This window comes from Nematolebias whitei, chromosome 12, assembly GCF_014905685.2.
Source record: "Nematolebias whitei isolate Nwh7 chromosome 12, NemWhi1, whole genome shotgun sequence".
Classification (NCBI taxonomy): Eukaryota; Metazoa; Chordata; class Actinopteri; order Cyprinodontiformes; family Rivulidae; genus Nematolebias; species Nematolebias whitei.
In genome coordinates this window covers 41,624,490-41,641,123 of record NC_056509.1, presented here as the reverse complement: position 1 = coordinate 41,641,123, position 16,634 = coordinate 41,624,490, and the positions used below count along the sequence as shown (strand labels likewise).

At 40.8% G+C, this 16,634-nt stretch overlaps 1 protein-coding gene across 1 annotated transcript; it reads left to right on the top strand.

Moving 5' to 3' along the window:
• Positions 1-731: 731 nt before the first annotated feature.
• Positions 732-13,525, top strand: thbs1b (thrombospondin 1b). Its single transcript, XM_037685596.1, has 22 exons — positions 732-795; positions 968-1,527; positions 1,759-1,834; positions 2,135-2,218; positions 2,317-2,426; positions 3,055-3,180; positions 4,927-5,023; positions 6,756-6,929; positions 7,101-7,277; positions 8,499-8,672; positions 8,825-8,952; positions 9,041-9,193; positions 9,332-9,550; positions 9,645-9,752; positions 10,084-10,243; positions 10,333-10,451; positions 11,474-11,708; positions 11,792-12,019; positions 12,483-12,754; positions 12,852-12,949; positions 13,056-13,195; positions 13,285-13,525. Exons 1-22 carry the CDS (start codon positions 732-734, stop codon positions 13,290-13,292), a joined length of 3,510 nt encoding a protein of 1,169 aa, XP_037541524.1. The 3' UTR covers positions 13,293-13,525.
• The last annotated feature ends 3,109 nt before the right edge of the window (positions 13,526-16,634 follow it).

Genomic DNA, 16,634 nt, shown 5'->3' with positions numbered 1-16,634 from the left:
TATAAATATATATTGGGATTTTTAGGAGATAGTGCAGACAATAAGCTATTAGATCAATATCCTTAGTTAGGAATGAAAGATATTAGTTTGACCTGTTATATTTTCAGCAGAAGCTGATAGAAATATGAATTATGAAATAATCTGCAGTCTCTGTGAGGTGGAAATGACCCTGAGGTGTGAGGGGAAACAATGGCCCATTAAGAGTTTGAAGGCTGGTCCCCCTTCCCCGAGTGGAAACCGGTCCCTTCCTCCTCCTCTCCCCCCTCTCTAAAAGGATAAGCTCGTCCCTTTTTTTCTCCTCCTCACCCTGATTGGACGAGGCAACGTCTTAGGAAAGGCATCAAACTATTTAAATAACTTTGTCCCCCCTGACTTTGCATTAAGGACGTTTTTTAGCGTCTGAAACCAGAAGAGGCACATTTTATGTAGGTTTAAAACAAACAACAACAAAAAAACATATATATATATTTTTTCCTCCTTATTCCTGTGGATATTATGTTTTAAAAGAAGCTGCCACAAATTCATCCTTGAGGATTATTGTTGGACTTTTACCGATTTGGAGGGATTTTATTCGTTTTCCTCTGAACAGGTGAGTAGAAGCATCTCAGCTGCAGAAACGTGCATGAAGTTTGAGAGTTCAACCTGTTGCATGGTGGTTGTGGCTCACACTGAAGGTGTAAAATGTTTGGACTGTCGGGCTCTGGTTCCCAGCAGGCAGCTGGTGTCGCACCATGAAGCTGATGGGAATATTTCTGCTCTTCATGCTTTGGACCTGCGAAAGTACTAGAGTCGCAGGTGAGTTTGAGAAGGTTTTCAGTTGTTCTCATCTTTTTGTCTAAATTAAATAAATAAATAAATAAATAAATAAATAAATAAATAAATAAATAAGGGCTTAGAATTTAGGGAGAAACAGACAGTTCGGGATCAGCCAGACAAAAGATGACTGTTTCTTTTTCTTCACGCGCAGAGTCTCGAGAGGACAATAGCGTGTACGACCTGTTTGAGCTCATCAGAGTCCCCAGCAAGAACCACGGGGTGACCCTGGTGAAGGGAGACGACCCGTACAGCCCCGCCTACAAGATCCTGAACCCGGACCTGATCCCCCCGGTCCCCGAGAGCGCCTTTAGGGACCTGATCGACTCCATCCACGCCGAGAGGGGCTTCCTCCTCCTGCTCAACTTCAAGCAGTTCAAACGGACCAGGGGGAGCCTCCTGACTGTGGAGAAGCGGGACGGCTCCGGACCCGTGTTCGAGATCGTGTCCAACGGCAAGGCGAACACGTTGGACATCGTTCTCTCCACTGAGAACAAACAGCAGGTGGTCTCCATCGAGGAGGTGGATCTGGCCACGGGTCACTGGAGGAACATCACGCTGTTCGTGCAGGAGGACCGCGTGCAGCTGTACGCCGGGTGCGAGGAGGTGAACACCGCCGAGATGGACGCGCCGATCCAAAGCGTCCTGACGCACGACATCCTGGCCGGTGCGCGCCTCAGGGTGGGGAAGGGAGCAGTGAACGACCGGTTCATGGTGAGAGCGTGGACAGGAGGCTCAATTCTGACTTAAAAATGTGAATTTTGTTTTCATCTTCAGTGATTAAACATTGATTCAGCTCACTGGAGTGGTGTCCAAATGCGCAAAAACGCGCGTAATTCTGGAAAGTCTCTTTTTTTGAACGATTGCTTCTGTAGTATGATTCAGTTAAGGGTTGTTTTTTTTTTCCATTCTGATTACACTCAAATTAATCATTGCTACTTGCAGGGGGTGCTACAAAACGTGCGGTTTGTGTTTGGAACAACCCTGGAAGCCATCCTGCGCAACAAAGGATGCCAAAGCTGTAAGTAATCATGACCAAGACGGTTAATCTGCCGCGGTGGCTGCCAGGTCCTGACAAGTGACTGTCAAAGAGTGTTTGTGGTTTGCATTTTATTTTTCAATAAAAGCCATTTCTTAATGGCAAGTTAATTTTATGTCGCTGAGGGTGCTTACAAATATCTCATTGTTCTTTGGGTTCTGGTGTATTATCTAATCACAGTTTTAAATTAAAGTCAAACTTGATTTGTAACTTGTGGCGCTCATGCTTATTAATGTAATATGAATTTTGTGAGACGTTCTCGTGACACTGTTTCTCTTGCAGCTGTTACAAGTGACACCATGATCCTGAATAATCTTAACGGCTCCTCTGCCATCAGAACAGAATACACCGGACACAAGACTAAAGGTAGCCGCTCCATCGTGACACTCCCACCGACTCACAGCTTTTAGTTTGATGTCTTCTCTTAAACTTGACTTGTCTGAACTCGACTTGTTTGTCTGAAGACCTGCAGATGGTCTGCGGCTTCTCCTGCGAGGATCTTATCAGCATGTTCAAGGAGCTGAAGGGCCTTGGAGTGGTGGTCAAGGAGCTGTCCACTGAGCTCCGCCAGCTGGTAAGGAGGACGCTGTAAAACATCTGGCAAAGTCTGAGAGGCCGTCTGTGTGTCTGCTAGATTTATTCAAACAGAAGCACATTAAAGGCATTTATTGCAAAGTTACAGACCGGACATTAAAAATTCATAAATATTAAACCTACTCTTGATAATATTGTCTTGTTTTGATAGTTAATATGTCCTTAACTTAATCATTTTTAAGCTAAATTTGTGAAAAGATGCTAACTACCATATGTGTTTGTTTACTTAACAAAAAGGTGAAGTGACTGAGAATAAGTCAAATTTTTTATTTATCAGTAAAAGTTTCACCACTGTAAAAGCTGTGAGCGGCAGATTCTGTCTTTTTACGACCTGAAGGTCAAACTTGTGTAGTTCCAACATATTTGGTTACAGATTACACCCAGCCTAATGTAGATCCATCATGTGACTCGAGCTTTTATGTGATTTATGGCAAATTCAATCAATATATCTGGAAAAACTACTTGAAGAAACTGCTTCAAAACTGATAAAGCTCAGTTTGATTTCATATTTTTCAGTGAGTCATCATTCACTTCCAAATCGGATCAGTTCAAGAGTCCTCACTATTTATCATTAATTTTTTTTCCTTCCTGTTTCTCTCCAACCCCAGACGAATGAGAACAAGCTGATTAAAAACCGCATCGGCATCCACAGCGGCGTCTGCATCCACAACGGAATCATGCGCAAGAACAAAGACGAGTGGACCGTAGACGACTGCACCGAGTGCACTTGTCAGGTGAGGCCCTCCCCCGTGTTCTCCCATCGGTGTCTGTTGCAGCCTGAACACTCACACGCGTGAAGAGATTCTGTTTCTGGACTTGTTTTCACACTGATACACACACTGAAGTAAACACTCCTCATTAACCACCACCTAAATGTTTCTGGTCAGTAAGTGGTGGTTTGGTTTGGCAGAAGGTTGATGGGTTTTAATGCTGTAATGACAGGCCTGTTGTCTGAAGTTCAACTGGAGTGCAGCCTCAGGTACTTGTAAGTGATGCCCATAATTAAGAACACGACCTCGGCTCCGACAAAAGGAGAGATCCATGCCGTTCCACTGTGGGGTCTGATTGTGTGAATGTTCATGAAGCATTCACTCTATTGTGATCCATTTATCTTCCATACGTTTTTCTGCATCTTTCTCGTTCCACAATTTTTGTGCTATTTCAACAAATCATAAATCAAAACATTCAGCTTGTTCAGGAGAAGGGTGCTATGACTTTTGGTATTGGTTTAACTTTAGCTTTTCAAAATATTTAGCCTTTTCTGACATTTTTTCCTCATGGAAAATGAACTGAGCTCATTTTACATCCTTCAGATCTTTAGATCTGTTTACGTCCTTTTACTGTTCCTTTCACTTTTTGTTCTGGTTCAGCTTCTTTCAGCTTCCTTGTGCTATTTTAAACATTTTTTTTGGCTACTTTCAGCTGTTTTTTCTGCTGTTTTGTGACTCTTTCTGCTTACAACATTTTTGTGCTTCTTCCAAATTATTTCTGCTCATTTCAGCTTGTTATGCTCATTTCAGTTTATTTCTGCAAGTTTCAGCTTTTTCTGCTATTTCAGCTACTATTTAGCTGTTTTTATACTAAGTTTAGCATTTTCAGCTAAATCCACATTTTTGGCACTCATTTCAACTTGTTCAGCCTAATTCAGCAAAAATGTGCTCCAGCTGGTAAGTTAAGCATCTTTCTGCTTTTTTAGCTACTATTCAGCTGTTTTATTTTTTTTAATTTCTGCATTTTTTCAGATAATTTCTTTTTTTGTGCGCTCATTTCTGCTCCTTTAAGCCTAATTGGGCACAGTTGTGTTCTCTCAGCTTCTTCCTGCCTTTTCAGATACTTTTCAGCTATTTTTTTGTTAATTTCAGCCTTTTTTAGCTAATTTTTGTGCTCATTTCTGCTTATTTAAACCTACTTAAGCAAATACGTCTTCTTTCTGCTTTCTTCTGCTAACTTAGGCTTGTTCTTCCATTTCAGCTACATTTCAGCCCATTTTTAGCTAATTTCAGCTTGTCTCAGCACATTCTTCAGCAATAAGCATTCACACTGCATTTTCGCAGGAAATGCAATTTCTCTAGTTTTTTTTTCTGTCCTGCTACTTTGTATTTCCTCTTTCTTTCCCATCAGTGATGAACTCCAGGAGCGAGAGCATATTTGTAGAGGCAGCTGTGCACTAACACACAGCTGGAAGGCCAACATCAGGTTTAGAGGGGGTCTGGCTTGATGCCCTCTCCCCCCCCACCCCCAACCCAGTGGTTGTCTACAGGGGTCTCCAATCTCTGCCAGAGATGTGTTAAAGTTTTTCTGGATCGGTGTGCTTATTCTCCGAGAATGTAATGAGTTAGTTGCACGCACATGAACCAAAAAACACAAACTGACTAAAATAGTTTTATCAGCAAAGTTGCATTTATGACCAAAATAGTACTGACTGCAGACTTTCGGCTGATATCCACATGTCTGATCTATTTTTTGATCTCTTTGTGCAGAACTCTGCTACCGTTTGTCGCAAGATCTCCTGTCCGCTGATCCCCTGTGCTAATGCTACTGTTCCTGATGGGGAGTGCTGCCCACGCTGCGGAACACGTAAGAATTACATTTCTCTATAGCTTTTTGCTAGTTTGACTGTGGCTCCAGCAAAAAATCTTGAGAGTCACTGATGAATGAAATCATTGGGTTGACATTTAAAACTGATGAGCTTTCTGAGTCAACCCAGTTCAAAAATGGCTATAGCGCAAGGAATTTTATAGAAACTGTGCTTAAATTTGGTATGGAAGTAACTGAGCATTGTCCTTAATATATACTTTGAGGGCAATACGTTACACACTATCATTTTCATTGCTTACCTGCTGGAGTTAACTTTGTTTTTCTGTTAGCATCAAATCTCATAAACCATTAGACAAATTTCAATGAAACTCACAGAAATGAATTAATGGATGAACATCTCCAACTGGTTAACTTTTGGAGTCAATCCAATTCAAGATGGCCTCCGTCGATAATGTCTATTACGCATCAGAAAAATCGCTTTTTCTTAGTGAATTTAACAGATATTGAGCTAAAGTTTGGTGTTTTAGTAGCTGACAGTCATTCACAGATTATACAAGCTCTACCATCAGTCATGCATCAGATTGTGCATAGCATTAGGTTTTAACCAAATTGGCTATGAGTCCATGTTTCTCAACATAAGATTATATTAGTCTAAAATTGTGACTTTAAGGTGTTGGGTGATATGCATTCCTTCAAGGAATGCTAAGCTTTTAAGTGTAAATGTGTAATGCACTGATAGCCACAAACAAAAAAAAACGATACTGTAAATTTGTGCATAAATGGTCACCATATTTTTGTGTGTATGCATCTCAACCAACAGACGAAGCATTCAATCCCTGCCACGTTTACTGAAGGAGCCGTTAATGTGTGATTTGCCAAATTAAACAAAAAGCCACAAATATTTCCCTGGAAATGTCTTTTCAAGGGAAACCTTTCTAATATTAAAAACAATTTACCTGCAATACCATCCAAAGAAATGAAAGAATGCCTACGTCTTAGAAACGTTGAGCTTTTGCCCATTTTCTTTACGTGTTTTTTCATTTCTGTATTGAGAGACAGCTGGTGTCTGTCTCTAGAAGTCTTAGTGCGAGAGGCAGGGTGCACCCTGGACAGACTGCACGTCCATCGTAGGGTCACATAGAGACGAACAAGACAAACTATACACGCTCTCATTAGTGGTAACCTTAAATTGTCCTTCCACTATAAGTGAATGCATGAATGGTTGTTTGTCTAAAACAATTAAATAGCTTTAAATGGATTTGCTCAAAAAAGTCTCTACCACAAAATAATTAATCTTTTCAAGAAAATATTGAAAAAATGTTGATGGAATTTTTTGAACTGTCTTTCTAAAAATGACTTTGACCCCCTTTTAAGGTCTGTGGCAAAAGCTTTTGTGTTAAATATGTTGTTTAAATATCACCTCGCCTTATTCTCGTTGCACCTCTGGTTGAAGGTATTATACATTATGAGAGTCATGTTTTATTATTTTTTCTCTAAAATAGGGACACTGGGTACATTGGGATCCCAGCTTCTTGTTTTCTGGTTCGCTGGCTCCGTTTAGAGTTTTAGTTTTTGTCTTTGCTCTAAACTGAGGGTATTATCTATGTCTGAGTCCCAGCTAAAATTCGCTCCATTAGCCCTTCACTTTAGGTGCATTCCCTCATCATTTAGGCTCAGAAGGGGGGGGGGTTTGAAAAGGGGTGCTGCCTCACTGGAATAGCACTTTTATTGTCTCCTTCTTCCCCTCTGTCTCATATTCTCTCCTGCTTAGCGAGCGACTATGCAGAGGACGGCTGGTCGCCCTGGTCTGAATGGACCCATTGTTCCGTGTCTTGTGGGCGGGGCATTCAGCAGCGTGGGCGCTCCTGCGACCGTATCAATAACAACTGCGAGGGTACCTCAGTGCAGACCCGCGACTGCTACCTTCAGGAGTGTGACAAGCGTTGTGAGTTAACAACAAGCTAATCAACATGAAAAAGCAACAGCAAGCACAAAGTATAAATAATTTATGTATATCTGAGTTTGCTTTCTGGACTTATGTGAGACACAAATTAATGCTGCAGTGGAGCAACACTTTCTTCCTGTTAAATGACCTATGACCTTTTTTGATCTTCAGTCAAGCAGGATGGCAACTGGAGCCACTGGTCACCCTGGTCATCATGCTCGGTCACCTGTGGCGCTGGTCTCATCACTCGTATCCGCCTCTGCAACTCGCCCACCCCTCAGCTCGGAGGCAAGGAGTGTGTTGGAGAGGGCAGGCAAACTGAAACGTGTCAAAAGTCTCCTTGTCCCAGTAAGTCTGATGGTGTGTTTGCATTGTAAGGTCCAGCCTGTCCCAAGTCTTCCCCTGCTCTGCACAGCCTTGGTTGTTTTTGCATGTGGGCAGGATTGTCAAGAACACGCAAGGCTCATGTGAATTCATTTGTTGCAACACGCAACAATAGAAAGCACGGATCTCATGCTATGATTCATCGTTCTCTTGTCAAAAACTGAGGCAGAGAAAGCTGCATGCTTCTAGAAGAACGTACTGGTACAGTAGTCCCTCGTTTATCGTGGGGGATCTGTGCCCTGAAGACCTACAATCAGTGAAAAACCACAAAGTAGGAATAGTAGTACAAGTAGTAAGTAGTAGTTTATTTTATATATATATATATATATATAAAGGTGTTTTAAACCCTTCCCATACACTTGCAATATTCTAAACAATGTTTCTAAACGCTCTAAAAGAGCACATAATATCATGATTTCAGCTCCTTGACTCTTGTGCTCTTTGCCACCTGCAAGCGCTCTTGGCCACGCCCACTTCACTATGCATGCCGAACAGCTGATCAGCTGCAGCAAGAAGTTTATCCTGCAGTAAGGGCTGCACAAAGCTGCAGGAGGAAGCTTTTTCTGCAGCTCTGGGCTACACAAATGTGCAGCAGGTGCTAAATATTTTAAAATAATTAATTTTAAATAAAAATTCCATGCCGATCGTGCGGCTCATCCATCAATCAGCCAATTGTGTGTCATGTCCAATCTTATTTTGATAAACCACAATAGAGCGAATCCGTGATAAACAAACCGCGAAGTAGCGAGGGACTACTGTATATGATACATGAGAGTGTACAAGACCATACAGCAGTTTCATTCCGAAGGTGGGATTGCAAGACAACGTAAGCAGGTAAGCTAATGCTAGCCAATATTAGCTTGTTTGCATTCATTTGAAGCTGCATATACAACTAGGACTGCAAACTGATTAATGGCATGCAGTCTGCTTATGTCAAATCTTCCACGAGTCGACCTGCATGGAACCCTGAGTCTCTGCATTACAAAAATAGAGCTGGAAGTGGGCCAGTCTGCCTAATGCAAAGATGCTGAACCCGGGCTTAAACCTGGGCTGAGCCAACCTAGGCCAGGCCAGGTCTTACAATGCAAAAGAGTCATTAATTAAACCATCACACATCCAACTTCCTGGTTGCATTTTCTTATCTATGATGGTTGAAATGAAATATTTTTCTCTCGTCTTTGTTAGTCAACGGTAACTGGGGGCCCTGGTCACCCTGGGGTACCTGCTCTCTCACCTGTGGTGGAGGTGTTCAAACTCGTAAGCGCCTGTGCAACAACCCTTCTCCACTGCATGGGGGAAAGGAGTGTGTTGGTGATGCCATAGACAAACAGATGTGCAACAAGAAATCCTGTCCAATTGGTGAGTCATTTTAATAGCCGACAGAGCTCCTTTTTATGTTTTGTGGTTTATTTGGATTGTTTTCTAGGTTTTATTTTTTATTTAGGACTGTTCTTGTTAAAACAAGTTACATCAGACAGATTTTGATAATGAGGTTGCATTCTTGTTTTCAGATGGGTGCTTGTCCAACCCTTGCTTTTCTGGAGCCAAGTGCACTAGTTTGCCTGATGGTTCTTGGAAGTGTGGAAAGTGTCCAGTTGGCTACACAGGCAATGGCATCAAGTGCAAAGATGTCGATGAGGTAAAATCTTGAACTATGTCAGCTACAAGAATTGCCTGACACCTCCCGTTTAATATTCACAAGTGGGTTTTTTTTGTCTGAGAAACAGTGCAAGGAGGTCCCAGATGCTTGCTTTGAGTTTAATGGTGTGCATCGCTGTGAGAATACACAACCAGGGTACAACTGTTTGCCCTGCCCTCCCCGCTTCACAGGACCCCAGCCTTATGGCCGAGGTCTTGAGCAGGCTGCAGCAAACAAACAGGCAAGTGCAGACCTGTCTGAATTAAATTCTTTGGTGTCTATAAACACATTATTTTCATTCAAAGTAATAAAAGTTTGCCATGCTGAAAAGGAAAGGTCCTGAAAGGCTGAACAGTCTGATCATTATCCATCCTCACAGGTATGCACAGCTCAAAATCCCTGCCTGGATGGAAGTCATGACTGCAACAAAAACGCTCGATGCAACTATCTCGGACACTTTGCCGATCCCATGTTCCGCTGTGAGTGCAAGCCTGGTTTTGCTGGCAATGGTCACATCTGTGGAGAGGACACAGATCTGGACGGATGGCCCAATGTCGATCTGGTCTGTGTGGAGAATGCCACCTACCACTGCAAAAAAGTAAGTAGCAATCAAGCTGCCATGCTTTAAAATCAGTTTTACAGCTTAAAATTTAATATTTACAGTTTGTCTGATCATATTTTCTGTCACTCAGGACAACTGTCCCAATCTCCCTAACTCTGGACAAGAAGATTACGATAAGGATGGAATCGGTGATGCTTGTGATGATGACGATGACAACGATGGCATCCCTGATGATAGGGTCAGTAACACTATCCAGATTTTGTTGCATGAAGTGTCTGTGCACTATAATAGAACTCATCATTCACACTTTCTAGTAAAAAAGGGAGGTGGAACTCAGCTGGAAAGCAAACGTTTCTCATTAGTTTGAGCCAAAACCTACATTCCAGTACTGAGGTAGTAAAAGGAACTCCATTGTCTGACACTAATCCCAACATCAGAATGGGGACAGGACCTAAAGATAAAAGACCTTTTCATCCTGCATTGCTCACTCCTTGTAAATGGACAGATTCAGACAGCAAGTGCACCTGAAAACCTGTCATCAACTCCTCATCTTTCTCTCTTTGAAACAGGACAACTGTCCGTTCGTGTACAATCCCAGGCAGTATGATTATGACCGTGATGATGTGGGTGACCGCTGTGACAACTGCCCTTACAACAGTAACCCAGACCAGACAGACACAGACAACAATGGTGAAGGAGATGCCTGCGCTGTGGACATTGATGGAGATGGTGAGACCTTTGATAAAGACATTAATCTATCGGTTATGAAGTAAGTGCCATATTACAATCTCTTAATCTCTTAATGTTAATCTTTTCAGGAATCATGAATGAGAAAGACAACTGTCCCTATGTATACAATGTTGACCAAAAAGACACAGATTTGGACGGAGTGGGAGACATGTGTGATAACTGCCCTCTGGAGCATAATCCCGATCAGGTGTGTAGACACACACACTCATAAACCCCTGCCCATTTCCTTCCGCCTCACCCAACAACAATAATCCACATTCAGCTCCCAGTCTTTCTCTCCAGCTCAGCATATATCTGTCTTTCAATTGAGAGACAGCCTCTGTGATTAGCCCTGTGTAGCTGTCTAAGCCTTATCACGCCATGTAGTGGTGGAGCAAATCCTGCATGCAGCTCAAGGGCACATTAGTTCAATAAGGCGTGGTGGGGGGGCGAGGGGTCTTTTCAATGGCCCATTGACGGTATCTGGCTAATGTGAGGAAAGAGGCCCTAGGCTGGATATTACTGAGGAATGGGCTGGCTCTGGGGTATGTGCATGCCCTGTCAGCGTAGCGCAGGCCTGCTCAGTCCACCTGTGCCATGCTACACTGAGAAATAGGAATGTGTTGAACAACGGGAAACAGGAGAAAGTCAGGTAAGGAAGGGCACATCAAAGCTGAAATCTCAGGGGTTTTTAAAGAAGCTAGCAAAGACATGTTCAGAAAAGGATGCACCTGTTTAATATTGTCAAAAGGTTTTAAACTGAGGAATTCAGAATTTTAGACTCCTCCTTGCAACTATTCTTTGTGCAACAAAGAGTGCTTAGTCCTGCTGGGAAGGAAACAAGCAATTTAAGTTGGTAATGCAATGGTCTTGTGGAGCTGAGGTATTCTTGGAATAGTGAAGTTAAAAATTTTTATGTTGAAAAAGAGTCAGTGAAATCCCCAAAAAGCACTACATTGAAAACACAATGCGTTTCTTTCTCTAATTAAATGTATATTCTGGTAATTTTAAGTGCTTTGTTTAATTGTTATCAGTAGTTAATTTGTCAGCTGTAATAATTAGTCATAGTGCATGTGAATGTGTAGAGTGTGAAGGACGGAAAAGTCTAGGCTAAAAGTCTAATGCCTAGTGAAAAGAATATCTTTTTTTAACAACTCTTTTTCAAAGATTACATACAAAAAGAATGCTCATTTTGATTTGTGAACTATGATTGTTTTTTTTTTTTGATAGGTGGACTCAGATGATGACCGTGTGGGAGACAAGTGTGACAGTAACCAAGACATTGATGAGGATGGACACCAAAACAATCTGGACAATTGTCCATACATCCCAAATGCCAACCAGGCTGACCACGACAAAGATGGCAAGGGCGACGCCTGTGACCATGACGACGACAACGATGGCATCCCCGATGACAAAGACAACTGCAGACTGGCCTTCAACCCTGACCAGTTGGATTCAGATGGTTAGAAAAGTCTCAAATACATCTCACAACATGTCAATGCTGCTGGGTATCATTCTTAATTAACATATATTTTTCTTTTTCAGGTGATGGCCGTGGAGATGCTTGTGTAAATGATTTTGATAAAGACAACGTGCCTGACATCTATGACGTGTGCCCTGAGAACTTCGATATCAGTCAGACAGACTTCCGCAAGTTCCAGATGGTTCCTCTGGATCCAAAAGGTACCTCCCAGATTGATCCCAACTGGGTGGTCCGCCATCAGGGCAAGGAGTTGGTTCAGACTGTCAACTGTGATCCTGGCATTGCTGTTGGTAAGTGAAAAAATGTACTGCGTTGTGCAAGTTTTGTAACAAAACAGAACAAAAGCTATATTTCACTCAAATTAACCAATAAGCCGTTGCTTCATGCAAAATTAGGATAAAACACATTTTTATAAAGAGGTTACCGGTGAGTAAACTAGGCTTTGTAATTTCACTAATGGTGGCTGTACTGGTTACTTTGAGGGTTATTATTATTATTTTTTTTGTAACAATACTTTTTGGCAATAGACACAAACAGAAAAATGTCACTAAAATATAAACATTGTGGGTTTTTTTGTTTGGTTTTTGCTGTTAGCTACTAGCAAGTGTAAAAAATAAAATATATAATATAATTTAAAAAAATCTTCACTTTTTAGAATTTTGCGTATCTCATCAACGTTTTCCAATAGTCAGTGTCAGTTTGTCGGTTTGATAAACCTTTTTATTCTCGGTTGACTTGTTTTGTCTTCAACAGGTTACCACGAGTTTAACGCGGTGGACTTCAGTGGAACTTTCTTCATCAACACGGAGCGGGACGACGATTATGCTGGCTTCGTGTTTGGGTACCAGTCCAGTTCCAGGTTCTACGTAGTGATGTGGAAACAGATTACACAAACCTACTGGTCAAGTAAACCCACAAAAGCCCAGGGCTACTCAGGCCTGTCAATCAAAGTGGTGAACTCCACCACTGGCCCTGGAGAGCACCTCAGGAATGCCCTCTGGCACACGGGCAACACCCCAGGACAGGTGTGCTAGATTTGTATCACTCAGTGAGTGATTTAGACGTGCAATTAGAAGTTTTTTGATCAGATTAACCCACTGATTCTTATGTCCTCACTGTTAGGTCCGCACTCTCTGGCATGACCCTAAGAATGTTGGATGGAAAGACTTCACTGCCTACAGATGGCATCTGATCCACAGGCCAAGAACAGGACTCATTAGGTGGGTAAAGATAGCCAACAAGTCTTCATAAATACATTATTTTCACCCAGTTTGAAGTTGACTTTTAACACATCGGAGCTCATTGTTTTAATGTATTCTTCCGCAGAGTTGTGATGCATGAGGGAAAGAAGATCATGGCCGATTCTGGTACCATTTATGACAAGACATATGCAGGTGGCAGGCTAGGTCTCTTTGTCTTCTCACAAGAGATGGTATACTTCTCAGACCTCAAGTATGAATGCAGAGGTGAGTATTATTTTTTAAAGTATTTCTTAAATTGCTGTCACTCACTAGGCCATATGCAATGCCTTACACCGTGTTCCTTCCTTCAACAGATGCTTAAATGGATGGACGTCATCTCTGAGAAACGCACCTTTTTTTGTATAAAGAACTTCCATATTCTCCTGCAAAGTTCAGGGGTCTGATTTTGTCTCCACGTTGTGTTTTTCAGTAGCACACATACTCCAATGGCACCTGTTGGTTTCAGAGTAACAGGGTATCTGTTGACTTCCAGTTGAGGATCAGAAAGCAGGGATTGCTGAAGATTACAAAAACTAAACATAGAAAAACTCTAGCTTTGCAAGATGGACACCAACATCTTTTCATTCCAGCTCTGCTTCCTTCCAATTCCTTGAAAGACCTCATTCATCCTTGTGCAAGAACAGTTCCTTACAGAAAATAATGCACTTAAAGGCCTTTACCTCTCTGTGTACCTTTATCCCCCTTCTTCAACACTTCTTTGTGCTGTTCTGACTTTTTTTTTAAGAAAACCCAAAGGAAAAAACTATTTTCAATCCCAGACTTGCCATAAACCTGTTTCTGAACGATGCAACATTTGAGGACTCAAAAAAAAAAAGGACAACACTTTTTAAAAATTTTGTTTCAAGGACTTGCTAGAAGTGGGGTTAGCTTGAGGGAAACAGAACACTGTGGGGGTATGTGTTTATACATGTACTGTGTGTGGATGACTAGCCATGAACGGAGCAAGAACGTTCTTTATCTTTCTACCTAAGAATCTCTATTGAGTAGAGAAACTCCATTTCTAGTTTACATAGAAGTATCGTGAAATTTGCTATTGTTTGATTTTTGACTCTCAGGTAGACGGAAGCGATGATCTTACATCAAACCAGCGAAAAAGTCTGAATAATTTCACACTAAATTGCCTGTAATCACAAATCCATGACTCCTTCCGTATTAACCACCTTGTTCACTGAAGAAATGTTTCTCCCTTAACTTGTGAGGATGTCAAGATGAAATTATGTAAATACACCTAATTTATTGACTCTTGTCTACAATGTAGGCAGTAAAAAACAAGTTTGATACTTTAAGAAAGTAACAGATCCTAATTATATTATCTTTGTTACTGTTAAATGGATCCACAATGAGGTAAAGTCAACAGTTAGACCAAAATGTGTCTAAAAATCCTTAACTGTACAAAGTGAGTTGTTTTTCTTCAGATAGAGCTGTTAAATATACCGTTTGTGGTTTATCTTTTCTGCAGACAGAGATGAAAAACAAACAACATTTTTGATATACAATTATTACCTCATTGCTGTTTATAATCTGATAGAACAAAAACACAATCTACGTTTTATTTTTCATACTCTTCTGAAGTGATGCACGTCTTAGTGCGACTGTAGCATGAGCTGTAAATAGTTTTCATATCTAAAGAAACAAGTTTCCAGTCCCATGATGTACACCAGGAAAAATGGGAGATGTCCTTTTTTGATATTGTTACTTTGCCACGTATATGTACAATGCTGTTTTTAGCAGATAAATTATTTTGTTTCTCCGCTGTTTTTGTGAGATCTTGATTTGTGTGTGTATGTGTGTGTGTTTAAGTGCTATTTAAATAATTTATCAGGATCTGTCGCTGTAGAAAATGGTCACAGGTCTTTCTGTATAAACAGTTTGCACACTGACGTGAGGGCGTTGTGTTCTGTAACATTTTTCTCCTTTTTTTGTGTCGTTGTGTATCAGTGTCACTTTTATTTTGTACAATTAGTTTTGCTTGTCTGTAAACATTTTCTTAGTTGTAAAATGCAAAATGCTGTTTGTATTCATAGCAAATATTTTGGTATATACTTAAAGAAAATAAATCGTTAAAAACTCAGAAGCCATTGTGTTCTTGTCTTCACTTTATTCTTTTTGTTTTTTGATGGAAGAAATCAGTGATCAATACTAGACCACTGTACACAGGATATTTACAGTAAATATAATCCTAACAATGAAAACGTTTTTTCTACAGAGTTGCAACTTGAGCACTGAATGACTGCAGATATTTGCTGCTGAAGCTGAAACTAAGTTGTTAAATCTAAAAGAAGCAGAAAGCAAGAAACATTAGCCTGGTTAGCATGTGCCTCTCATCAGGCTGTGTTCCAGCTACTTTTAAACGTGCTGTGGTGCAGCCACTCATAAAGACGGAAAATCTTGAACCAACGCTGCTCTTAAGTTATAGACCTATTTCTAAACTGCCTTTTCTGTTGAAAATTTTAGACAAAGTTGTTAAGAGGTTTTTAACTGCCAACAGCATAGGTGAAAAATTCCAGTCAGGTTTTAAATCAGGTCACAGCACAGAAATGGCCCTTTGTTTTTTAATGACCTTCTTTTAACCGTTGATGCAGGAAGATCTGGACCACAACATCTTGTTGTCACAACTTGAGCAGGTGGTTGGTATCAAAGACAGTTTTATCCTGGTTTAGATCCTACCTGACTGACAGGAGTTTTTCTGTTCATTTAGGGGAATGTTCATCACCTGCACCTCCTCTGATCTGTGGAGTCCCTCAGGGGTCTATTTTAGGTCCACTGCTTTTTAATTTCTACATGTTGCCTTTGGGGTCCATTTTTAGAAAACATAACATTCCTTTTCATTGCTTTGCTGATGATGTTCAGTTGTATCTGCCCATTAAGTCAGACAGGGTCACTCCACTGGATCCACTCTTGAAACAACATTAAAATCTGGTTATAAATAGATTTTCTGAATTTAAATGAAAATACAACATAAGCCAGCAGCTTTGGCAAATGCAATGCCATTGACACACTCTTGGCCCCATGGCTTCATACAGCCCCCCCGCTTTCAGGAATCTGGGAGTTATTTTTGATAGTGTATTTAAATTAGACAAACAGATAAATGCAGTTGTGAAATCCAGTTTCTTCCAACTAAGACTCATTGCCAACGTGAAGTCTTTTCTCCCTTTCCTTGAAAAGGTGATTCACGCTTTTATTAGCTCTCGTTTGGACTACTGTAATGCTCTGTATGTTGGTTTAGATAAATCATCTCTGCATCGCTTACAAACCGTCCAGAACACAGCAGCTTGTCTTTTAACAGCAACTAGAAAACAAACACATAACCCCTGTCCTGGCTTCTCTCCACTGACTTCCTGTCCACTTCCTGATTGATTTTAAGATTTTATTCCTTGTTTTTAAAGTCTTAAAATGGCTGGCCCTTTCATATTTATGAAATTTTCTTAACATCTACACTCCAGTAATCAGATGCTCCCATATATGAACCCAAAATAGAAGCTTATATTTCATCTTAGCCTCTTTTTTTTTTTTAGTTTAAAAGGGCATCTGATTATACTTTAATCAACTCCATACTCCTCTCTTTTTAAATAAATAAATAAAAACATGTATTATCTTACCTTTATTTTAAGATGAATCAGTTTGGAAAAATGATGAGTTTAGA

Coding starts and splice junctions, on each gene's coding strand:
- thbs1b (XM_037685596.1), top strand. CDS start 732: ATGAAGCTGATGGGAATATTTCTGCTCTTCATGCTTTGGACCTGCGAA. Junction 796..967: donor CGAAAGTACTAGAGTCGCAG/GTGAGTTTGAGA, acceptor CTTCACGCGCAG/AGTCTCGAGAGGACAATAGC. Junction 8,673..8,824: donor CAAGAAATCCTGTCCAATTG/GTGAGTCATTTT, acceptor TCTTGTTTTCAG/ATGGGTGCTTGTCCAACCCT.